This window comes from Heterodontus francisci, chromosome 8 (genome assembly GCF_036365525.1).
Source record: "Heterodontus francisci isolate sHetFra1 chromosome 8, sHetFra1.hap1, whole genome shotgun sequence".
Taxonomy (NCBI): Eukaryota; Metazoa; Chordata; class Chondrichthyes; order Heterodontiformes; family Heterodontidae; genus Heterodontus; species Heterodontus francisci.
This window is the reverse complement of record NC_090378.1, coordinates 22720577-22741130: the sequence shown is the minus strand read 5'-3', so window position 1 is coordinate 22741130 and position 20554 is coordinate 22720577. Positions and strand designations below refer to the sequence as shown.

The window sequence follows — 20554 nt, the reverse complement described above, 5'->3', positions numbered from 1 at the left end:
AAGGATAATGAGGGTAATATTCACTTTGGGCACAGACTGAAAAATGGCGGTTGCGGATCAGCCACTTCTTTCATTGTAGAACTGAAAATCAGAAGAAGTGTCAAACGGGCAACCAATCCGCAATGATCAGTCTTCCACCCACGATCAAAGTGATAATTAGCCCTAATATTTCAATTTAGAGTCACGACTGTCACTTTGCTTAAAAATTAAATTGGTTTCAATATGCTATGTAGTATAGCAAGAAAGTTTTTTTTTTTAGGTAATTGATTTTCCTTGCCTCATTGTTTAATTTTCTTCCTTCATTTTGATCATTTCCAAATATCTGTTTTTGGGATGGGGCAATGATGGCAAAGCAGCATTTTTTGCCCATCCCTAATTATCCTGAGAAGGTGTTGATGGGCATTCTTGTATCATTGCCGTCCTTGTGGCAATAGGGCTCCCCCAATGGTGTTTGGTGGGAATTACAATATATTGACAGTAATTATGAAAGAATGGCAGCAATACATGCCCAAATCAGGATGACGTAGGGCAGAGAGGGTACTTGGAGGTGATATTCCCACAAATCACTGCTTCTTTCTCAGTGGTAGGGGTCATTGTGGGGAAGAGATGCTGTCAAAGTAACCTTAGTGAGTTGCTGTAGTGCATCTTGTAGATGTTACATATTGCCACCATAGGTCGCTGGTGTTGGAGGGGGCAAAAGTTGAGTCCAGTGGCAGGGGAGTCAATCAAGTGAACTGCTCTATTCCAGATGATGTTGAGCTTCAGTCATTTTATACCTGCACACATCCAGGTGAATGGTGAGTATTCCATCATGCTCTTGACTCCAGCCTAGTAGATTGGGGAGAGACGTTGGGAGGTCAGAAGGTGAGCTACTCATCACAGAGTACCCAGCCTCTGCCCTCTCTTTGTAGTCATGGCGTTGATTTGGCTGATCAAGTTAAGCTTTTTTTCAGTGGTGGGGAACTTGATGATGGTTGTGCAACAGGATTAAATTCCATTTGCCACTGCTCTGCCCATTTTACCAGCCCATCTATATCGTCCTGTAATCTAAGGCTTTCCTCCTCACTATTTTCGACACCACCAATTTTTGTGTCATCTGCGAACTTACTGATCGTACCTCCTATATTTCATGTCTAAATCATTAATGTACACTACAAGGGTCCCAGCACCGATCCCTGTGGTACATCACTGCTCACAGGCTACCAATCACAAAAATAAACCTCGACCATCACCCTCTGCCTCCTGCCCCGAAGCCAATTTTGGATCCAATTTGCCAAATTACCCTGGATCCCATGGGCTCTTACCTACTTAACCAATCTCCCATGCGGGACCTTATCAAAAACCTTACTGAAGTCCATGTAGACTACATCAACTGCTTTACCTTCATCTACACATCTAGTCACCTCCTCGAAAATTTCAATCAACTTTGTTAGACATGATCTCCCCTGACAAAGCCATGCTGACTATCCCTGATTATTCCCTGCCTCTCCAAGTGGAGATTAATCCTGTCCCTCAGAATTTTTTCCAATAATTTCCCTACCACTGATGTTAGGCTTGCCTGTAATTACCTGGTTTATCCCTACTACCCTTCTTGAATAATGGTACCACATACGCTGTCCTCCAGTCCTCTGGTACCTCCTGTGGCCAGAGAGGATTTGAAAATTTGTGTCAGAGCCCCTGCTATCTCCTACCTTGCCTCACATTAACAGCCTGTGATACATCTCATCTGGGCCTGGGGATTTATCCACTTTTAAGCCCGCTAAAACCGCTAATACTTCCTCCCTTTCAATGCTAATTTGTTCATGTATATCACAATCCCCCTCCCTGATCTCTACACCTACATTGTCCTTCCCCATAGTGAACACAGGTGAAAAGTAATCATTTAAAACCTCACCTGCTGAAGCGGTTGATGATTGTTGGGCCGAGCACGCTTTTCTAATTAAGTTCTGCAGTAGTACTTCCTGGGATTTTGATGATTGACTGCCAAGAACCATGAACGTCTTCCCCTCTGTCAGTCACTACTCCAGCTCTCTGGCTGTTTTGACTTCAGTTTTGTTATGGTCACTGGTACCATACTCAGTCAAAAGCTGCCTTGACGTCAAGAGTAGCTATCTCAACTGTTCTCTGACATTCAGTTGCTGTGTCCATAATCTGCTCGTTCCATTTACCATTCCGAGCCAGCAAGGCCTCCATGTCCCTGCCAATGCTAGCCTTTATGTGGTGTGTGATTGTGACCTAGACAGGAATAGATTACTCAGCCCGTGGAAAAGAAAAGATTTGCTTCTGCACAAACTTCCCAACTTGAGATGAGGAGAAGAAACAAGAATTATAGTTAGGAAAGTAAAGAATAGTAGGGATCTTCAAAATCTTCCCCATCAGGAGGGAAGAATGTCCAGGAGATACTCCCTTGATTGCAGCATGGTGGTACAGCCATTGGAAGACAACATGTGTCATCTGAAAGGATATGATCTTGTAGCCACAATCCCCCACACCATTGGCTTCCTCTTCTTCAGTTGCATCATCATGGAGAAGTATTGAATGGAGGGAAGTTGCTTCCCACAGGAAGGGAGAACCGAAAAGAAGAGCCATCATTGTCTTTTTTTGGGTATCTCCTAGCATCTGGTTTCAAACATATACCCTGCCACCACATGGCTTAGGGAGACGCAATTGGGAAAACAGGAAACCATGTTTTAAATCTATATCCTTGCACAAGGCAAATCTCCATGAGCTTTCCAATCAAGAAGCTGCATTGTAATAAGAATCTGGAGAGGAGATATCCAATCAAGGGATAGGATTAGAGATAAGCATCTCCAGGAGCTATCCTATCAGGAGGATGTCACTCAGATTCCAGGCACAGTACTAACTCAGATATAAGTGGTCCAATCACCAAATCCATGTCTTGAAGGTAAGTAAAAATAGCCAGAAATGTTATTTGTTTATTGCCAGCACATTACTGTTAGATATGAGTGTCTGGGCACAATGTCCTTTGTTGGTTTCAGGAAAGCATTCAAACCATTGAAGAAAAATACAGAAGCTTGTGTCAAAAGAGGTACATATGAAATGTTACATGTATCACAGATATTTAATTCCTGTTAACAATGTTTAGATTTCAGACACTGTATGGGCAAAAATAAATTTTCATTTTGAAATAATGTATGTATTACAAAACTCAGCTAAAACCTGCATGCACCAGCTTTCTGTTCAAATTACCAATAATCTGTTTAGGAACATAAAGATTATGCAAATCAGCCTTCAATAATAACTAATTAATATTTTACACATTAGTTTTATTTACATTACCAAAAATTGAGAAGTAGGTAAGGTTAGCAGCTAGGAAAATCATTTTCTATTAGGAACAAAGAAGTAATCACATTACCAAGCTTAATCCTCATTCTATAATAACAAGCTGTAGCAGCTGCTAGATCTTTCCAAAGGTGCTCATCATAACGAGGGACTGGATAGTATACAGCTTTGTAGCCAATAGCCAGCTTTCTATAACAGCTCAAGACAAAGTATGGCAGAGAAATATTAAACTATAGTAAAGCTTGCAAGGAACTCACATATTCTGAATGTATTTCTAGGACATATCCTAGGACATTCAATAAACATATTAACTCATATTATATTTTGATTTAGCTTTTCTATTGACCAGTTTATATTGATACAGTTAATAGCAAATATCTGACATCTTCCAGAGTGCATTATTATGTAATGCATACTGATTTTGGTAGGGCAATTGTTTCTTTGCTCCTAATGTTAATTGCTTCTCCTATGTGCTAAACTATTATGTATTTTTTCAATTTTTATGTTACAAACAATAAGGGGAGATAAATATTAAAAGGCTATCATGAAATAAACATTAATGGAAATATGATAGCATAAGACAGTGCTGAAATTTAAAATTTGCTTTATTTGCAGCTGATACTGGCCAATTGTAAATGATTGCATATTCGAAAAATAAATGAGTAATATGAGTAAAAATTAAAAAAAACATATCCTCTTATGCCTCAGGATATCCTAAAGTGCTTCACAACAAAATTAATTATTTCTGAAGTGCATTTATAAGGATAAACAATGAAGGAAATATAATTTGCAAATGGAAATTTTGAAAGGGACTTGAGTGGGGAAATAACTAAAAAGGCATTTTATACAGTAAAATCAACACAATTGCACACCTTTAAATAGGTTTACAACTACATTTTAATTCACTCATCTTGATCCTAAAGTATTGACAACCCTTGGTTTAAACAAAGATGACCACGGTGACTGCAACAACTACCGTGGAATCTCCCTGCTCAGCATAGTGGGGAAAGTCTTTGCTCGAGTCGCTCTAAACAGGCTGCAGAAGCTGGCCGAGCGCGTCTACCCTGAGGCACAGTGTGGCTTTCGTGCAGAGAGATTGACCGTTGACATGCTGTTCTCCCTTCGTCAGATACAGGAGAAATGCCGCGAACAACAGATGCCCCTCTACATTGCTTTCATTGATCTCACCAAAGCCTTTGACCTCGTCAGCAGACGTGGTCTCTTCAGACTACTAGAAAAGATTGGACGTCCACCAAAGCTACTAAGTATCATCACCTCATTCCATGACAATATGAAAGGCACAATTCAACATGGTGGCACCTCATCAGACCCCTTTCCTATCCTGAATTTCGTGAAACAGAGCTGTGTTCTCGCACCCACACATTTTGGGATTTTCTTCTCCCTGCTGCTTTCACATGCGTTCAAGTCCTCTGAAGAAGGAATTTTCCTGCACACAAGATCAGGGGGCAGGTTGTTCAACCTTGCCCGTCTAAGAGCGAAGTCCAAAGTACGGAAAGTCCTCATCAGGGAACTCCTCTTTGCTGATGATGCTGCTTTAACATCTCACACTGAAGAGTGCCTGCAGAGTCTCATCGACAGGTTTGCGGCTGCCTGCAATGAATTTGGCTTAACCATCAGCCTCAAGAAAACGAACATCATGCGGCAGGATGTCAGAAATGCTCCATCCATCAATATTGGCGACCACACTCTGGAAGTGGTTCAAGCGTTCACCTACCTAGGCTCAACTATCACCAGTAACCTGTCTCTAGATGCAGAAATCAACAAGCGCATGGGAAAGGCTTCCACTGCTATGTCCAGACTGGCCAAGAGAGTGTGGGAAAATGGCGCACTGACACGGAACACAAAAGCCCGAGTGTATCAAGCCTGTGTCCTCAGTACCTTGCTCTATGGCAGCGAGGCCTGGACAACGTATGTCAGCCAAGAGCGACGTCTCAATTCATTCCATCTTCGCTGCCTCCGGAGAATACTTGGTATCAGGTGGCAGGACCGTATCTCCAACACAGAAGTCCTCGAGGCGGCCAACATCCCCAGCTTATACACACTACTGAATCAGCGGCGCTTGAGATGGCTTGGCCATGTGAGCCGCATGGAAGATGGCAGGATCCCCAAAGACACATTGTACAGCGAGCTCGCCACTGGTATCAGACCCACCGGCCGTCCATGTCTCCGCTTTAAAGACGTCTGCAAACGCGACATGAAATCCTGTGACATTGATCACAAGTCGTGGGAGTCAGTTGCCAGTGTTCGCCAGAGCTGGCGGGCAGCCATAAAGGCAGGGCTAAAGTGTGGCGAGTTGAAGAGACTTAGTGGTTGGCAGGAAAAAAGACAGAGGCGCAAGAAGAGAGCCAACTGTGTAACAGCCCCGACAAACAAATTTTTCTGCAGCACCTGTGGAAGAGCCTGTCACTCTAGAATTGGCCTTTATAGCCACTCCAGGCGCTGCTCCACATACCACTGACCACCTCCAGGCGCTTATCCATTGTCTCTCGAGATAAGGAGGCCAAAGAAGTCGGTTTAAAGATGGTAAGACAAGGATAATTGTTTTAGAAAGCTACCTATCCAGTACAAAGGGAACGTCTATTTTTAAATACAGCAACTTCATTTGACAGCCCACAGGCTGAGTTTTGACAGATGTCCGGGGTGGGGGAAAAAAGGAGAGAAGTGGGCGGTCCTTTGAGTACCACGTGACCCGGGAAAGACCCGCCCTCGCAGCGTCGGGTTGCGTTAGAATGCGCGTACGGGATAGGAGCGGTGACGCAGCTGCGATGGGAAGGTAAGCGGGTTTGAGTGGGGGATGGAATGCTCCGGTTTAAACCCAACTGTCCCCGAGCGCACGTGCGCTGGCGTTTGGTAGAACAGTGGGGGGAGGCATTTCTGATTGAATCTTCAATTACTACGATGGATTTTTTTTTGCTGATGGTGGGGTGATTGATTTCTGGCGTCCCGTGCATTCTTATTACAATTATAAATCCATTAAGTGCGTTACATTATTTTAATGTTTATTCTGGCTTTGTTAATAAATGCAACTCTGGCGGGTTTACTCCTCACGTGTATTTCCCACTTATCCTAAATCTCACTCAATGAGCAATACAAAGTGATTTCACCCTCCCACTCAAGTTTGAGGAGATAAATGGAGGAAAATAGTTTGCACATAATTTAAACCATGCAGTGCCAACAGTTGGCAAGTCTTCAGGCTTTTGAGTTGCCAAAGATCTAGCAAATCAAAAACAATATTTTTTTTCTCTGTGGTTTCTAATTGTCAAAGTGATGGGTAGACTTTCAAACTAGACTGACCTGTTCAAAATATGATGATACAGATGTAGACTCACACCTGACCTTGGCCCCAGTCATGTTTTCTGTGTAATTCTGAAATTATTTGGTTGCATGCCTGAAGCTAATGTACCAAGAAATTGCAGTTGAGTGTATAGTGGTGCATGAAACTCAGTATGTACGACATGCGCCACACTGCGTTATGAGAAAATTAAGTTAGTGCATGACTTGGCTGGTCTTGTCTGTTGGTAAGTGAACTTTTATTTTAAAAGTATTCCCGTTTCCTATTTGATTTTTCACATCCATCTGCAGTGGAGATCCAACTGCTAGGCTGTGCCATGGAATTGACAGGAAGGAGACAGTCTTGGAAGTAACTTACCCTTGGAGTAACTTAATCAAAGGTAGAAGCTGGAATGATTTGGAGTCAGCCTGTGAACTAACCCAGAGCTGCCTGATTCCAGCAAACCTTACTTATTGCTAAGTATGAATAGACTATGAGGCTTATCAAGAGCAAAGAAAAAGGTAAATTGAATTGAACAGATTTGCCAAACATTTCCAGTATCGGTGCCACTATCAGTTATTTTCTTTTAAAATAAGCCTTCCACTCATCTCAGCATTCCAGTTTCTGCCTTGTACCCCACACTGAGGTGCCAGATTTTAGCAACTGTATAACCCAACTTGAACTATCTGTGCCAGGATCACACCTGTACAAAACCATGCTGTTTCACTACTGAATAGGAAAATGTAGGTGTCAGCACATAAAAACAAAAAAAACTTACTCTGTGCAGAATGATACACACACAGCCTAATTTATAGTTTGTGATGTGGAAAATTAGCATCCTTAGTGTAATAAAGCAGGAGATTGGTGTAGGCCTCAACAGGTAGGCAAGAGCTACTTGTGTGGCAAAATCACACTCTGGGGGAATTTTATGGTCTCACCTCACGTTGCGTTGGGAGGTGGAGAGAGCATATAATCGGGCAGGATGGTGGCAGGGGTAACCCTGCAACCTTTTCACCTCCACCCACATGGTCCAGGGCAGGAAAACCTGTGAACGGACATCCTGGCCAGCTGCCACTGGTGTTAGCCCAGCAGTGGATGGGTCTGTTGCTGCATAGTGTGCAAGCCAAGCAAACCCATGCAGGTTGCTTGCTGGCTGCGGGAGAGGTTGTGGTTCCTCGTTAAAAGGCAGTTAGTGACTGAATGAGAGACATGGAACCAGAAAGGGGGGAGGGGGCAGCAGTGAGCAGGTCGGGACCCCGTGTAATAGCTGAAGCAAAGCTGAGCATTTTGAGAGTTTTCCACTGCAATTAATAAATATTGCTGGCTAAAAGTTTGTTGCCTATTGTCTTCCTCATTAAGATGAAGCAGCACTGTGGTGGAAAATGGAGCTCTTTTCCCTAATTTTCTTGCTCCTGTCAGCACTGCACACTACCAAACAGGTATTTAAAGGACTGATACAGAATAAACCTGCACTGCCCAAAAATATACCTCAACTCCCAAGTATAGCAAAACGCCCAAACTAGAGCTGAAGACAGGCTGTCATATGAAAACCAGAGTGAGCCGAGTGATTTTGCAGAATTATGAGCCCTGATGCACAGTGAATTGAAACTCATACACAAAAATTGTAAGAACCCATACAAAAATACAGGCCCTAGCCATAAAGCAAAAACCCCTTCCAAACTCCCCAAAATAATCCCTTCAATTCCTCCCACTGTTCTCATCCTTTTAAACTTAAATAACGGCAATTATGAGGGCATAAAAGCAGAGCTAGCTAAAGTGAAATGGCAAATCAGTTTAAGGGATAGGTCAATAGAGATACAGTGGCAGACATTTAAGGGGATATTTTAGAATACACGGAATAGATACATTTAAACAAAAAAGAAAAATTCCAAGGGTGGGACCCGCCAACCGTGGTTAACTAAAACAGTTAAAGGTAGTATCAAACTCAAAGAAGAAGCATATAGTTGCGCAAAGATGGGAGGCAGGTCAGAAGATTGGACAGAATATAAAAAATAGCAAAGAATGACTAAAAGATTGATAAGGAAGGTAAAATTAGAGTACGAGAGAAAGCTAGCTAGAAATATAAAGATAGATAGAGTTTCTATAGCTATTTAAAAAAGAAGAGTTAACAAGTGAGCGTTGGTCTTATAGAAAGTGAGTCTGGGGGAATTAATAATGGATAATAAGAAGATGGCAGATAAATTGAACAGATATTTTGCATCGGTCTTCACTATTGAGGATACAAGTAAAAAAAAAAATGCCAGTATTAGCTTTAAGTCAGGAAATGGAAGGGAGGGAGGAACTCAAGAAAATTACAATCACCAGGGAGGTGGTACAGAACAAATTGTTGGAGCTGCGGGCTGACAAGTCCCCGGGTCCTGATGGACTTCATCCTAGGATGTTAAAAGAAGGGGCTAGTCAGATAGTTGATACGTTAGTTTTAATTTTCCAAAATTCCCTAGATTCGGGGAAGGTTCCTTTTGATTGGAAAATAGCAAATGTAACTCCTTTATTCCAAAAGGGAGGTAGACAGAAAGCAGGAAACTACAGGCCAGTTAGCTTAACATCTGTCTTAGGGAAAATGTTAGAAGCTATTATTAAAGATGGTATAGCAGGGCATTTAGAAAAATTCAAGGTAATCAGGCAGAGTCAACATGGTTTTGTGAAAGGGAAATCATGTTTAACCAATTTATTGGAGTTTTTTGAGGGAGTTACTGTGCTGTGGATAAAGGAAACCGGTGGATGTATTGTACTTAGATTTCCAGAAGGCATTTGATAAGGTGCCACATCAAAGGTTATTGCAGAAAATAAAAGCCCTTGGTGTAGGGAGTAACATATTGGCATGGATAGTAGATTGGCTAGCTAACAGGGAACAGAGAGTAGGCATAAATGGATCATTTTCTGGTTAGCAAGATGTAACGAGTGGTGTGCCACAGGGATCTATGCTGGGGCCTCAACTTTTTACAATTTGATATAATTGACTTAGATAAAGGGACAGAAGGTAGTTGCTAAATTTGCTGATGACACAAAGATAGGTAGGAAAGTAACTTGTGAAGAGGACATAAGGGGGCTACAAAGGGATATAGATAGGTTAAGTGAGTGGGCAAAGACCTGGCAAATGGTGTATAATGTGGAAAGTGGGAAATTGTCCACTTTGGCAGGAAGAATAAAATGAAGCATATTTTTCATAAGATTAGGAATGGTGGTAAAAGAGGTGGGGGGGTGGCATTGTTAGTTAGAAATAGTGTAACAACTGCTGAAAGAATTTTCGAGGAGGATCTGCCGACTGAGGCACTGTGGGTTGAGGTCAGGAACAGGAAAGGAGCAGTCACCTTGATGGGAGTTTTCTATAGGCCCCCCAATAGCAGCAGGGAGGTGGAAGAGCAGATTGGGAAACAGATTTTGGAAAGGAGCAGAAGTCACAGGGTAGTAATTATGGGGGATTTCAACTTCCCAAATATTGATTGGCAACTCTTTAGATCGAATAGTTTGGATGGGGTAGTGTTTGTGCAGTATGTCCAGGAAGCTTTTCTGACTCAGTATGTAGACTGCCCGACCAGAGGGGAGGCAATATTGGATTTGGTACTAGGTAATGAACCAGGGCAAGTGATAGAGCTGTTGGTGGGCGAGCACTTTGGAGATAGTGATCACAATTCTGTAGCATTCACTGTGGTAATGGAGAGGGATAGGTATGTGCAACAGGGCAAGGTTTACAATTGGGGGAAGGGTAGATATGATGCTGTCAGGCAGGAACTGAGGAGCATAAGTTGGGAGCATATGCTGGCAGGGAAGGGCACGGTCGAAATGTGGAACTTTTTCAAGGAGCAGATAGTAGGGGCCATTGATAAGCATGTCCCTGTCAGACAGGGAAGGGATGGTCATGTGAGGGAACCGTGGTTGACAAGAGAGGTTGAGAGTCTTGTTAGGAAGAAGAAGGATGCGTATATAAAGTTGAGGAAAAAGGGCACAGGCATAGCTCTGGAGGGATACAAGATGGCCAGGAAGGATCTGAAGAAAGGGATTAGGAGAGCTAAGAGAGGGCATGAAAAATGCTTGGCGGGTAGGATAAAAGAAAACCCCAAGGCCTTTTACGCGTATGTCAGAAATATGAGGATGACTAAGGGGACCGTAGGTCCGGTCAAGGACAATAGCGGGAGACTGTGTGTTGAGCCGGAAGAGATAAGTGAGGTTTTGAATGAGTACTTCTCTTCGGTATTTACGAATGAGAAGGGGTGTATTACTGAAGAGGACGGTGGGAAGCAGACTGGTAAGCTCGAGGAAGTGCTCGTTAGGAGGGAAGATGTGTTGGGGTTTTTGAATAACTTGAAGATAGACAAGTCTCCCGGGCCTGACGGGGTATATCCAAGGATGTTATGGGAAGCAAGGGATGAAATTGCAGAGCCGCTGGCAATGATCTTTTCATCTTCTCTGCTGACGGGGGTGGTACCAGGTGATTGGAGGGTGGCAAATGTTGTGCCCCTGTTCAAGAAAGGGAATAGGAACAACCCTGGGAATTACAGGCCAGTTAGTCTTACTTCGGTGGTAGGCAAGTTGATGGAAAAGGTGCTGAGGGATAGGATTTCTGAGCATCTGGAAAGACACTGCTTGATTCGGGACAGTCAGCACGGTTTTGTGAGGGGTAGGTCTTGCCTCACAAGCCTGATTGAATTCTTTGAGCAGGTGACCAAGCAAGTGGATGAGGGTAAACCAGTGGATGTGGTGTACATGGATTTTAGTAAGGCATTTGATAAGGTCCCCCATGGTAGACTTATGGAGAAAGTCAGGAGGCATGGGATAGTGGGGAATGTGGCCAGTTGGATTAAGAATTGGCTAACTGATAGAAGGCAGAGAGTGGTCTTAGATGGTAAATACTCAGCCTGGAGCCCAGTTACCAGTGGCGTGCCGCAGGGATCAGTTCTGGGTCCTCTCCTGTTTGTGATTTTTATTAACGACTTGGATGAGGAAGTCGAAGGGTGGGTCAGTAAATTTGCAGATGATACAAAGGTTGGTGGAGTTGTGGATACCGAGGAGGGCTATTGTCGTCTGCAAAGGGACTTGGATAGGTTGCAGTGCTGGGCTGAAAAGTGGCAGATGGAGTTTAACCCTGAAAAGTGTGAGGTCGTCCATTTTGGAAGGACAAACATGAATGCAAAATACTGGGTTAACGGTAGGGTTCTTGGGCATGTGGAGGAGCAGAGAGACCTTGGGGTCTATGTGCATAGATCATTGAAAGTTGCAACTCAAGTGGATAGGGCTGTGAAGAAGGCATATGGGGTGTTAGCGTTCATTAGCAGAGGGATTGAATTTAAGAGCCGTGAGGTGATGATGCAGCTGTACAGGACCTTGGTAAGGCCTCATTTGGAGTACTGTGTGCAGTTCTGGTCGCCTCATTTTAGGAAGGATGTGGAAGCCTTGGAGAGGGTGCAGAGGAGATTTACCAGGATGTTGCCTGGAATGGAGAATAAGTCTTACGAGGAAAGGCTGAACATTCTAGGCCTCTTCTCATTAGAAAGGAGAAGGATGAGGGGTGACATGATAGAGGTTTATAAGATGATCAGGGGAATAGATAGGGTAGACAGTCAGAAACTTTTTCCCCGGGTGGAGCAAAGCGTTACAAGGGGTCATAAATTTAAGGTGAAGGGTGGGAGATATAAGGGGGATGTCAGGGGAAGGTTCTTTACCCAGAGAGTGGTCGAGGCATGGAATGCCTTGCCCGGGGAAGTTGTTGAGTCAGAAACTTTAGGGACTTTCAAAAGGCTTTTGGATAGGTATATGGATAAAGGAGAATGATGGGGTATAGATTAAATTGTCCTTGACAGAGGACAAAGGATCGGCACAACATTGTGGGCCGAAGGGCCTGTTCTGTGCTGTATGTTCTATGTTCTATGTTCTATATTATCTAAATGGTGAGAGATTGCAGAGCTCTGAGATGTAGAGGGATCTGGGTTTCCTAGTGCATGCATCGCAAAAGGTTAGTATGCAGGTATAGCACGGAATTAGGAAAGCTAATAGAATGTATCGTTTAACACAAGGGGAATTGAATACAAAAGTAGAGAGGTTATGCTTCAACTATACAGGGCATTGGCGAGACCACTTCTGGAGTACTGTGTACAGTACTGGTCTCCTTATTTAAGGAAGGATGTCAATGCTTTTGAGGCAGTACAGAGAAGGTTTACTAGACTAATACCTGGAATGGGCGGGCTGTCTTACAAGGAAAGGTTGGACAGGCTAGGCTTGTATTCACTGGAATTTAAACGAGTAAGAGGCGACTTGATTGAAACATACAAGATCCTGAGGGTTCTTGACAGGGTGGATGTGGAAAGGATGTTTCCTCTTGTGGGAGAATCTCGAACTAGGGGTCACTGTTTAAAAATAAGGGGTCGCCCATTTAAGACAGAGATGAGGAGAAATATTTTCTCTCAGAGGATCATGAGTCTTTGGAATTCTCTTCCTCAAAAGACGGTGGAAGCAGAGTCTTTGAATATTTTTAAGGCAGAGGTAGATAGATTCTTGATAAGCAAGGAGCTGGAAGGTTATTGGTGGAAATGTGGAGTAATCAGTTCAGCCATGAACCTATTGAATGGCGGAGCAGGCTCGAAGGGCTGAGTGGCCTACTCTTGCTCCTAATTCGTATGTTCATATGTTCTCTTCCCTTGTCCTCACTCTCATCCTTACACTCTTCCAAAGCTTGAAAATTGGAACGATTCCGTTTAGCTCTTCCAATTTCCTTGGCTTATTTTGCTTTTGTAGTCCTCCAGCCTGGAAAGGTTTTATTTTCAAAAGGGCTGGAGGACTAGCTGAGCTGTTTATCTGAGCTGTGCTTCATATTCAACACACAAAGTTGCTTTCAACAGACATTAGTTTCGGTTCCTAACAAAACCAAGCAGAGATGAAACTGACGGTGTGCCTAACAACTGGAAAGTTGCCTGTGGGGCTCAGCCCAAGTAAAGCATCCATGCTTCAGTAGGAATGCTAACATATTACATGCTAGCCATCCTTATAGCGTTTCTGAGGAAAATTGGAAATTTGTGCTGTGTTTTTTTTTGATAATTTCTCTGCCGATATTTGTCTCCGCTGTCCTAAAGACATTGACTCCTCCTTGAGTGCAGTTCCATGGAGTGCTGTGCGCCCTCTAGAATCTCACCCTAGTGGCCATTATTGAGTTTGTGAGTTGTGAGAACATTACAGCTGCCCCCATCTCTCTGCTGCTCGCCTGATACCAAATTGCTATGTGGCAAGTAACATTCACACCACACAAGTCCCAGGTAATGACTGCCTCCAAGAAAGTGTCTAACCACGTCAGCTTGGCATTAAAAATAGCATTACCATTGTCTAATCCCCCACCCTCAACATCTGTTGCTAGAATTGGGGGGGTGGTCACCATTAACCAAAAACTTAACTGGACCAGCCATATAAATACTGTGGCTACAAGAACAGGTCAGAGGATGAGTATTCTGCAGAGAATGACTTGCCTCATGACTTCCCAAAGCCTTTGCACCATCTACATTCACCAGTCAGGAACATGATGGAATACTTTCCACTTATCTGGATGAGTGCAGCAACAGTTAAGAAGCTCAACACCATCCAGGGCAAAGCAGCCCATTTGATAGGTACCCTTAAACGTTCACTCCCTCCACCATTGGTGGGCCATGGGTACATTGACGAGATAGACTGCAGCAACTCCCAAACCCATGACCTCTACTCCCTAAAGGAATAAAGGTAGAGGGCACATGGGAAAACAACCACTTGCGAGTTCCTCTCGAAACCACACATCATCCTGACTTAGAAATATATCGCTGCTCCTTCATTGTAACTGGGTCAAAATCCTGGAACTCACTCTCTAACAGCACTGTGGGAGTACCTACACTGCATGGACTGCAATGGTTCAAGAAGGTGCCTCACCACCACCTCCTCGAGGGCAATTAGGGATGGCCTTGCCAGCAATGCCTACATCCCAGGAATGAATAAAAAAAAGTACTCCAGCGGTGATTACTCAGTAGCAATCAGGAACTGAAACTCTAGGTGAAATTCACCCCATCTAAATAATGAGTAGACCCAGGAAAGCCTCAACCAATTGTAGTGCCAGCAAAGTCCCATGTTTGATTCCTAGTCTGTGTAGTTAGCTGATCTCAGCCATCTTGCCACAAACTAGGAATTGACCCTGGGATCTTTTTAGTTTCTATGGCTCAGGTACTTACTGGTTAAACTCTAATTTATACTATAGGCCTGCACCTATTACATCTGGCCCAATAAGTCCTGTTATTATCAATCAACATATGAGAGTTTTAGGGAATATGCATCTTCGACAAAATGAAAGCTAAACTTGATATCTGAGCCAAAGTCTCCCTAATAGGTAAATATGTCATTTATGTTATGGCACTAGCTGGCGGCAGCCATAAAGACGGGGATAAAATGTGGCGAGTCGAAGAGACTTAGTAGTTGGCAGGAAAAAAGACAGAGGCACAAGGGGAGAGCCAACTGTGCAACAGCCCCGACAAACAAATTTCTCTGCAGCACCTGTGGAAGAGCCTGTCACTCTAGAATTGGCCTTTATAGCCACTCCAGGCGCTGCTTCACAAACCACTGACCACCTCCAGGCGCGTATTCATTGTCTCTCGAGATAAGGAGGCCCAAAAGAAAGACTATGCATAAAACTGAAAAATGGCTTAGGTTCAAAATCCTGGTCTATGTAAGCTGACTGATATTAGGAGAAGTGACTCTGGAGGATGCTATCCAAGCTGGGGCTTGAAATTAAAAACAAAACTGATGTAAATGCAGAAAGGGAACCCTGAATTTTCTCACACCCCACAGCCCGGGCCTCAGCCTGTTGGGGTGCCCAAACCACTACCCCAGTTGAAATAAACTAATTTAGCATATTTTCAAATGTGGGATATTGCTGGTCAGTACGGCTCAGTTCTATAGTGAGCAGTTAATTTATCAACTGAGCCTTTGGAGGAGTGACTCTTAAAATAGTTATAAAAATGATTGGGGATAATATAATTACAGAGAGAAATTTATGCACTTTCCTTCTTCAGACTTGATTATCTGTGTTTTTCTTGTATATTCCAGTTCTAAGTGTTGGTAGAAAACAGCAGCAAAATGGCTTTAGAAGAACTGCAAGGGGTAATTGAGCGATGTGTAAGTACTGGCACTTTTATTATCCTTTCTTTATGTTGCTATTCATATACAGCAAAAATGCACAATTATGTCCTAGAGATGACAATAAAGGAATTCTGTGAGTATGAAGCCACAATGTTTTCTGTTCAACAGTCCTTGATATTGCCAAAATTGAGAAGTGAATCAGTTAGTTTGACTCCAGACCCTTTAAGAGCTTAATTTTTACAGTAATTGATGCAGATATTCCATATTAGCAGAGACTTAGCCAAATAAATGATTACTACAGCAGGATTTAATTTTGTTTGTGGTATTATTTTATCTTGTCATGAAATGTTAGTGTTTTGTAAAAGTAATTAAATATATTTAACATATGAAAATAAACTACGAGATGCCTAATCATTTTTTCAATATACTGGAAGTTGGTTAATTATAGTTACTGACTCCAGCACAAAACACTTAAGACAGAAATCTTATTAGTTTGTTTTAATTATTGCTCCAGGTTTACTTGAAAACTAGTTTTTGGGAATGAATTGTAGACCAGTAATGAATCATGAAATTTATAGTTACACTGTGGTTGACCATTGTAATGCCATGTACAGATGTTTTACTTTAGGTAGCATCAGTTAAAAATATCTGAAATTGTTTCACACTTTACATGGATTAAAAAGGTTGTTTTACTCATTTAGCAAGGTCTGCCCGAAACAGAGTTTAAAGATGAAGATCACAGCATATTTCAGTCAGCAGCCTGCCAGTGCCTGGAAGAAGGACATGCAGCTAAACTTTTGGAAATTACACAAGATGAAAAAAACAAGGTGCTACAGTAATTTTAATGCACCTATACTGTTTTATATAGATATACTATTAATTATCTTGCCTTCTGTCTAAAAGTAACTGGGTTAGCAATGTGGACCTTGCTTTGAAACTTTATACTTCTTAACTACTTTCATACAGTACAAATAGCTTAAAAACACCAAGCCAGAAGGTCTGTTACTTGACTTTAACATTCAGAACTGTAAAATTTTTAATTAGGAACATAGGACTTAGGAGCAGGAGTAGACCATTCAGCCCTTAGTAGTTCTTTCTATCTCCTATTATAGATCATCTGGTTTAATAATTCTTTTGGGTGTATATATATATAGGAATCTTTCAGTAAATTAACATGGCTTATCTTAAATTTTAGACTCAGTATCCAACAGTTTTTCTGGGATCATCGTATATTTTGCCCCATTCAGTAATAGCTAATATATTGATTACTTTTGTGTGACCATTTTGATAATTCTGTATTCATCTTCTATATAATTCTACAGTGAAGAAGTTTAAACTGCAAGTTTCCTGTTGAATATCATGCATATTAGTACCATAATTAAAGTCACTAGCATTTTACTCATTTGATGTGAAGAACAAGTTTTGTTTAAAATGCTTTTGTCTTTTTAAAAAATCCTGACCTTGGCCAAGGCGACAGTGGTCTTTTAAGCAGTTAGTCGCATCAGGCATTTACTATAACATCATAGTAACCTTTTTTTAAAACAAAATCAATTATAAATGTGGCCAATACTCTGCATTATTCTTGGATATATGGATGGAACCTTGGAATACGATCCATGAAAATACAGGAAACATTATGTAATAAAAATGGAAATAGATTGTAAAGATTAAAACAGTGACCCCACTTATAAAGTTTTCATGGGCAGAATTTTACCAGCCCCTTGATGTTGGGGGTCATGGCGGGGGGGCCCCGTAAAATACTTGCGGGAGTGGCCCACCACGACCCCCGAAGCCGAGAAGGCCCCGCCACATTTTACTGGCGGCGTCGAGGCGTCGGTGCAGCCCCCCCCCCCCTGCTGCTTGGTGGCGGGGCCTTCATTTACATTTTAAAATTAATTAAAACAAAATGCATATAAACTTACTCCTGGTCCCGGCCGCCGTCCCACACTGATTTTATGGCCGCCAGCTGCAACTCGAGCGCCTTCGGAGCTCTGAGGCGGGACACTGGTGGGGAGGGGGGAGGACTGAAATTATCAGGATGGCGGGGGGTGGGGGAGCGGGAAACCACTTCTTATTGGCTGTGGGAATGGTGGGAAGGGGTTGAAGTGCAAATGTGAAGAGGATTGGGGGGGAAGGTTCGGGTTGGGACTAAAATACATTTTCTGCATATAGCCCAATAAAAAAAACATGGCGGGGGGGGTGTTGGGAAACGGCCTCCAGCTTTTAATATTTGTTTTTAAGAAAATGAACCATAATATACCGTTAAAAATTCAAATTTTTGCTAAGGGCATGAAGCCCTTTAAAAATGGCGCCTGCGCGGTGACGTTAGACTCCATTACCGGGGACAGAATGGCCGCCCCTGATGACATACAGGGGGCAGCCATTACACCTCCTCCATTTAAATGAGCCCCCACACGTAATATCTGCGGTGCACTCATAAAATTCAGCCCCATAAGTATGAAGGCCAAGGATAAGCTGTCCAACCGTGGCCTCTAGTTTTTTTTTAAGTCTTTATAGGAAAATTACTTGCATTTATAGAACATCTTATTACAGCCTTAAGATGTTCCAAAGAATTTTGCAACCAATGAATTAAAGTTTGAAGTGCTGTCACTATTTTTATGTTGGCAAATGCATACGAATTAGGAGCAGGAGAAGGCCTCTCGGCCCCTCAAGCCTGCTCCGTCATTCAATAAGATCATGGCTGATCTGATTGCAACCTCAACTCCATATTCCTGCCTACCCTCAATAACCTTTCACCCCCTTGCTTATCAACAATCTATGTACCTCTGCCTTAAAAATATTCGAAGACTCTGTTTCCACCACCTTTTGAGGAAGAGAATTCCAAAGACTCATGACCCTCTGGGAGAAAATATTTCTCCTTATCTCTGTCTTAAATGGGCGACCCATTATTTTTAAACAGTGACCCCTAGTTCTAGTTTCTCCCACAAGAGGAAACATCCTTTCCACATCCACCCTGTCAAGACCCCTCAGCATTTTATATGTTTCAATCAAGTCACTTCTTACTCTTCTAAACTCCAGCCGATACAGGCCTAGCCTGTCCAACCTATCCTCATAAGACAACCCGCCCATTCCAGGTATTAGTCCAGTAAACCTTCTCTGAACTGCTTCCAAGGCATTTACATCCTTCCTTAAATAAGGAGATCAGTACAGTACACAGTACTCCAGAAGTGGTTTCACCAATGCCCTGTATAGCTGAAGCATAACATCCCTACTTTTGTATTCAATTTCCCACTTAATAAATGATAACATTCTATTAGCTTTCCTTATTACTTGCTGTACTGACATACTAACCTTTTGCAATTCATGCACTAGAACACCCAGATCCCTCTGCATCTCAGAGCTCTGCAATCTCTCACCATTGAGATAATATGTTTCTTTTTTATTCTTCCTGTCATTTATATAAATTGTAAAAAGTTGAGACCCCAGCACTGATCCCTGTGGCACACCACTCGTTTCATTCTTGCCAACCAGAAAATGACCCATTTATGCCTACTCTCTGTTTCCTGTTAGCTAGCCAATCTTCTGTCTATGCCAAAATTTTACCCCCTACACCATGAGCTTTTATTTTCCGCATTAACCTTTGATGTGGCACCTTATCAAATGCCTTCTGGAAATCTAAGTACAGCACAGCTACTGGTTCCCCTTTACCCACAGCGCTTGTTACTTCTTCAAAGAACTCAATAAATTGGTTAAACATGATTTCCCTTTCACGAAACCATGATTACTCTGTCTGATTACCTTGAATTTTTCTAACTGCCCTGCTATAACGTCTTTAATAATAGCTTCTAACATTTTCCCTAAGATAGATGTTAAGCTAACTGGCCTGTAGTTTCCTGCTTTCAGTCTCCCTTTTTGAATAAAGGTTACATTGGCTATTTTCCAATTTAATGGTGCCTTCCCCGAATCTAGGGAATTTTGGAAAATCAAAACCAATGCATCAAGTATCTCACTAGCCACTTCTTTTAACACCCTAGGATGAAGTCCATCAGGACCCTGGAACTTGTCAGCCCGCAGTTCCAACAATTTGCTCAATTTCCCTGGTGATTGTAATTTTCTTGAGTTCCTCCCTCCCTTCCATTTCCAGATTTAAAGCTATTTCTGGGATGTTATTTGTATTCTCTATAGTGAAGACCGATGCAAAATACCTGTTCTATTCATCTGCCATCACCTTATTTTCCCTTATTAATTCCCCAGACTCACTTTCTATAGGATCAATACTCATTTTAACTTTTCTTTTTTAAATATTTATAGAAACTCTTAGTATCTGTTTTTATATTTCTAGCTAGCTTCCTCTCGTGCTCTAATTTTTCCCTCTTTATTAATCTTTTAGTCATTCAAATAGTCGTTTGGTAGTACAGAACTTGAGAATTGCTGAAAATAGAGACATGATGTCGAAGCTTTTTGTCTTGCACTCATCAGAACAATATGCAAGAATAACCAATGTAAAGGAAAACAACAACTTATACTGTGGGAGAAGAGAGTGCTGCTTGGTTGGCAAGTGAACTCTGATTGGTAGAGGCATTGCCATGGAGATTGCACCAGTTTAACTGCCAAGCTTTGTTTGAAATTTAAACCAGGCAACTTGACTCTGGTCAAGGCATTGCCCTGAGAAATGAACCAGCGACAATGCCTCTACCAATCAGAGTTCACTTGCCATTCAATCAGCACTCTCTTCTCATGCAGTATAAGTTGTTATTTTCCCTTACATTGGTTATTCTTGCGTATTGTCCTGATGAATGCAAGACGAAAAGCGTCGACTACATGTCTCTATTTTCAGCAATTCTTTTAGTCATTCATTGCTGCTTTTCATATTCTGTCCAATCTTCTGACCTGCCA

General features: G+C 42.2%; 1 protein-coding gene across 5 annotated transcripts in view; it reads left to right on the top strand.

The window, feature by feature from the left end:
- Positions 1-20554, top strand: part of glmna (glomulin, FKBP associated protein a) — a 63380-nt gene that overhangs the window by 3145 nt on the left and 39681 nt on the right. For 3 of the 5 annotated variants that reach the window (XM_068036782.1, XM_068036780.1, XM_068036784.1), the window contains 2 exons: positions 15665-15733; positions 16399-16524. In XM_068036782.1, coding sequence (XP_067892883.1) covers positions 15695-15733; positions 16399-16524 — 165 coding nt within the window. In that variant the 5' untranslated portion in view covers positions 15665-15694. Of the gene's footprint in view, positions 1-5683; positions 5848-6023; positions 6098-15664; positions 15734-16398; positions 16525-20554 lie in introns of those variants that run through there. The other 2 variants (XM_068036783.1, XM_068036781.1) reach the window with 2 other exon arrangements.